Source organism: Barbatula barbatula (genome assembly GCF_947034865.1).
Source record: "Barbatula barbatula genome assembly, chromosome: 12".
NCBI classification, from domain to species: domain Eukaryota; kingdom Metazoa; phylum Chordata; class Actinopteri; order Cypriniformes; family Nemacheilidae; genus Barbatula; species Barbatula barbatula.
In genome coordinates, this window is record NC_136775.1 from 3,011,893 (window position 1) to 3,017,376 (window position 5,484).

Here is a 5,484-nt window from a genome sequence, read left to right on the forward strand (position 1 = left end):
TACCCAGGTAAGTCACATAACCTGCTTTCTGGAATACACCCCTGATCTGCTGACATAAAATCACAAACATTTTGTATATTTTTGTAAATACTCCAGTATGTTGCATCTCACATATTTCTCTTGAGAAAATGAGCCAGCAATCTCACAAATGTCTCCATGAGATTTTATGTCCACATGGTCACAAACTGAGCAAACGGATTTGCCAATTAGGTCTGCAATGAAAAGTTGTGATTGGTTTGAGTTCATATTAAAATCTTAAACATTCTCATCCAATTGAACCAAATCTAGATTCTAGAAGAAATATCTGAGACTAATCTGAGTTAATACTTTATGAAAGGCAACTAAAAGCCATCTCCTGACCTATGAAAGGGCAAATTTGTCCGTTTTTTCATTTGTCTGAACTGTTTGTGCAAAATAAAAAAATTTCTGTAAAAGTGATGTGCAACAATGCAAAATTGTAAAAAGCTATAGAAAGAAATCAGCATTTGAATGGCAAAGAGGGAGGGACTTGTTTCTCAGAGCAAACAGTTAAATGGTGGCTGTTTGTTCAGCCGCAGTACCATTAGGAACAGAACAACTACAGACACAGGTAAGCTTACTTCATTTTTACTGAACATGCATTCTGTAACATATATTTCGATCCATGAAAGGCTGGAAGGCAAGGAAGACCAAGCAGACCCTTCAGATCCGCATCAATAATATCAAGAAAACTTTTGGCAAGTATGAGAAGTGAATCAAATATCCGTGTGGTGGAGAGTCTGACTTAAATAAAGGATTTTATCAAGACCTGTGAGTTGTATGTGAGCAGAATTTGAGTTTAGATGTGTTTAATCATTGGTACTGGATCTCTATTTGCAAGGCCACTCTAATAGAAACAGAAGAGTGATGGAGGACAGGTGCACCTTTCCTCGGTCTTATGGTGCTCATAGCCTACACCTCGGTAACAGAAGACCACGAGGAAGTGAAAGACAAAAGGGGTCAAAGCATCACTGATATTGAAGCTAAGCTCTGGACCAATGTGAACAGGAGGAACATTACTCATACTCTGAATGTTAGATTGTCATAAGTAGGTTTGACTTTAGAGGTGTTTGGTGTAAACTGTTTGATTCTTTCTGAGCTGTCAAGGGAAAATGCTTCAATGCCTGTGTTGTGCAAACCCAAAGGAAAGATTGTGAATTATATTTCAGGAGACTTAAGGAAGTTCTCGGTTGTGTTTTATTTAGGTATCACCTAAGACCTAAAGAGATAGTTCAACCCAAAATGAAAATTCTGTCATGAATTAAACAATCTCAAGTTGTTTATATGTTTGTTTCTTTGTTTGGTTGAACACAAAGAAATATATTTGGAAGAATGTTAGCAACTGAGATTTCTGGGGCACCATTGACTACCACAGTGGATTTTCTTTTGTTGTTGAACACCAATGAAAATATATTGAAGGATTTTAGAAAATACACTTCTTGGGCAGCTCTGACCATCATTTTAATGGAAGTCAATGGTGCCCCGAAAATTTCATTTGCTAAAATTCTTCCAAATATCTTACTTTGTGTTCAAAAGAACAAAGACATTTATAAAGGTTTGGGACAATTTAGGGTTGAGTCATTCATGACAGAATTTTCTTTTTTCGGGTGAACTGTCCTCCTTATCTTTTGTCAAAGCATTATTTTTGAATGAACTTGGCATCCAGTAGTTTTTTGTTCATACAGGCATAAAAAATCCCATTACAAAATGTACTACATTAACCTAAATGTATGCAAAATGCTGTGGTTCTTATTACAGATATTGCATTTACAATGAAACTGTGATCTACAATAAAATAGATTTTTCTCAAATTCACTTAATCCTATAAAACAGAAAAATCATAGATGAGATGTCTTTGATGTCTTGATTATTTATCCTAGAAATCAAGGAGATTAAATTGATAGATAACTTTTGCACATCTCACAAATGCCACTATTAGACATGTCTCCAACTGAGAAGTCTGTCCTTACAGCAATATTATTGAAGATCTTAATATGAACTCAATCATCTCTTAAAAATTTACCCAAAACCAGTTTATTTTACCTCTACAATTTTCATTAATTTGGTTCATCCTACTTTCCTACTTCTTACCTAATTTTTTGGAAAACATCCCTAAATTGACAATTCAACATTTTTCCTGTGGGATTAAAAGAACAATAAAACTTTTTAACAACTTAATTTCATCACATTCATGCAATTAACTTGATACATTAGAATCTAATACCCGGATCTTTATTTCTGATCTCATTACGTTAGGACACTACTGGAAGTAAAACTCTGTTGTATGGGTCTTATCTTTAATGATGTTGTATTGTTTACACAGATATATTTTGCCTACGATCTCTCACAAGATGAACCAGGATCTTATAGTGGACGCCATCATGCAGGGTGCTGAATTTCTAGACAGCATCGCTGGAGATAGTTCCCCCATTTTCAGCACTTTAGCTCAGTTTGTGAAGATGGCGATGGGTAATGAGGAAAGTGAAGCAGTCCAGTTCATGAAGGAACAGTTCAAGAAGTTACAATCTCGCCTTGAAGCCATTTCTGAAGAGATCCAGCAGATCAACGAGGAGATCAATAAGAACCAAATGGATGATGTCTACTCATCCGTGGAGAACGACCTGAACAACAGCTTCCGCAAATTTACGGACATCTTCGAAGTCGAAGGTGAGGCCAGAGAGGCCAGAAAGGGCTTTTTCATGGCTAGCTTCAAGAGGACGGGTGTAAAAGACAGCCTTAACACTCTGTATGAGGCTGTGATAGGAGATACCAGGATTAAAGTGCTGGAGGTCGTTCTAAATTACGAGCGTAATAGCCGCAGGGCGTTGGAGGATTTCTGTGCTAGGCTGAAGAATCTGTTTTGCATCGGTTTGATCACCTTACTGGGATATGCAGCCATGGAAGGCATTGGTGAAGAGGAGGCCTTAAGTCAAGAGTGGGGCAAGAAGGTGAAAGTGGTCCAGTCTAAAATAGACGAGGCTATCGAAAAATGCATGAACAGCTTCCCTACACAAGCTAAGAATGATGCTGAAAGTATCGTGCGCCAGCATGCTGACAAAAACAACCAGCAACTGGTTGACATGTTGATGGACCATTTAAAAAAGAAGTTTGACTGGGTGTGCTGGTCGGTCCGTGTCTTTAACTCTCCCACAGGCCTGTTCGCCGACAAGAAAGACTTCCAGTGTTTTATGGGAAATAATCAGTTTCAGGTGTCGGTGTTAAATGAGAAATTAAATGTTGTGATCTCCTATAGCGCATCACCCGAACCCGTTGATAAAGCCCTGATACTGACCCTTATTCTGGTTTTGGAACAGAGTAAATGTATATATAATAAGCCCTCAATGGCGATGAAGACTGAACAGATTTGTGCGACGATCCCTCATTGTGTGGCTCACACAGTCAAGACCTCTTGTAAAGATTTGGCCTTCTCCTGCAGCTTCTCTGATGAGCAGTACTACTCTATAAAGTTTGAAAACTTCCAAGTCTTTGTTCACTCTGAAAAAAACAGGGAGGAAAATAGAAAAGTTGTCAACAGCTAAACAAATTCTTTCAAATGCTCTTGTAGTCTTTACAGGTTAAATTCATTGATGCATGGTATTCCAAATAAAAATTATTGTTTTTTCTATTCTTTCTTCAAAATGCCAAACTTTTTCTCTTCACCAATCGTCTCTGTAACACCTATTTTACATATTTTTTGTGATTAGATCCAGATATTTTCATCAGATTAAAGATGATCTCTCACAAACAATTCTGGACATGTTTTCTGTGACTGTGGTTGACATAACACATAGTAGTTTTGTTGAAAATGAATATAACTTATTTAATCCTGATTCCAAGAAGATATTAACAAATTGTAAGATATGTACAATGCTGATATTCAGAGTCTGAAACATCCATAATTTAAACAATTAAAAACATTAACTCTGGGGGGCATCACCCCTCTTGATGAATCAGGAAAAATGCTTGTGTCTTCAGCAGCGGGGTAAGATGGGAAACGTGGTCCATGTCATAAGTCTTTCTTCTCAAATAAGTCTTTAACAAAGTTTACCTGCAAATTTTAAAGCCACACAGTTTAAGGTTCTGCAGAAACCTATATTAATCTGGTTATAACCTAAACTAAAATCGTGTTCATTAATGAGCCATCTTCATAAAGATGTCATCTTGATCGAATAAATTGTGATAATATAGCGATATAATGATTAGTTCTGGATGGTTTGAACTTTAACGTTGTTAAGGACAGAAACAAACACATCTTTATTGTGTTGAAGTACTGAGGAGGAATTATTGTGGTTTAAGACACTGTGGGTCTCAGTGGGTCACTCAAAATCCCTAGCATGCGGTGAAAAGAAAACATTTATTCCAATTAATGAACAGCATGACAATGACTTTTAGCCAATAAATTCATATTCATTAATGAGTTCTGATAAAATGCCTTCATGCATCTTATTAGGAAAATTGTGATATTTCTAGTTCCAGTGGTTTTAACTTTATTATGAATTTAAAGGCACATCAAGCATAAGTGTTTTACTAGTTTCAGACCAAACCAAGTCTCTTTACTGTCTGTCCTGTTGCCTCACTAAATGTGTTTGTTTGAGTTGAACAAAGATTGCCTTTCGTTTTTTTAAGAGACACAGAGTTTAATGTTCTACAGTAACATTGATTTACTTCCAATTATAGAAAATAAAGTCATATAATGTTATGAAGCAATAATGTCTGGATTAAGACACAGGGATTGTGAAATTGTCATGACATGAGTCAGTTCCTCTTGGCTTAACAAATATTTAATAAACAGGCGACATAAAACAGTGACAGAGGCATTTAACAGCCTTGTTGTATTCCGCAGAAAGCTTAATTTGATTACAAGGAAATTCATGTGAAATGAAAGTCAAATACTTTATTGATTCATAAGGTAATCTTGGATGAGGAAACAGAGATAAATCAATAAAGTAGTGTTTATTTTATTTTGGATTGAAACCAGGGATCAACACAAGAGATTAGTTTAAGAGTTTTGAGTTTATTTTTATGAACACATTTATTTTATAAATTGTCCTGCATCAACCAGAAGAGCAATGGGATTGTGTCATGATCATGACCTTATTCGTGACCTTACACATTCAGCCAGAAACTAAACATCATCACCACATCAAAGAACAATGAATACTGTATGCGGCCCTTGACACAGCAAACAACATGAGATGGACGTCTTAAATAATATGCATAAAGTTTATATTTGGTTTGGTTTACATTTACAAACAGTTTTTAACTTCTGTCAAGTTGCACGAGCGTTATGATGTGCTTGAGGAGAACTGGCCTTCCCTGATGAGCCCAGGTTTTCTCCACTTTTTCACCATTCAGGATTTGGTTCTTTGCTAAAGTCACCTTTGACTTTATCTGCTGACATAAAATCACAAACATTTTGTATATTATTGTAAATACTCGAGTATGTTGCATCTCACATATTTCTCT

At 36.2% G+C, this 5,484-nt stretch overlaps 1 protein-coding gene across 2 annotated transcripts; it reads left to right on the forward strand.

Moving 5' to 3' along the window:
- Nucleotides 1-555: 555 nt before the first annotated feature.
- Nucleotides 556-4,434, forward strand: LOC306901407 (protein rapunzel-like). Of its 2 annotated transcripts, none has more exons than XM_079469107.1 (2): nucleotides 556-589; nucleotides 2,342-4,434. In XM_079469107.1, exon 2 carries the CDS (start codon nucleotides 2,370-2,372, stop codon nucleotides 3,555-3,557), a length of 1,188 nt encoding a protein of 395 aa, XP_079325233.1. In that variant the 5' UTR covers nucleotides 556-589; nucleotides 2,342-2,369; the 3' UTR covers nucleotides 3,558-4,434. The 2 variants fall into 2 exon arrangements, with proteins under 2 accessions (XP_079325233.1, XP_079325232.1); XM_079469106.1 differs by having other exon boundaries at nucleotides 559-1,066; nucleotides 2,342-3,760.
- The last annotated feature ends 1,050 nt before the right edge of the window (nucleotides 4,435-5,484 follow it).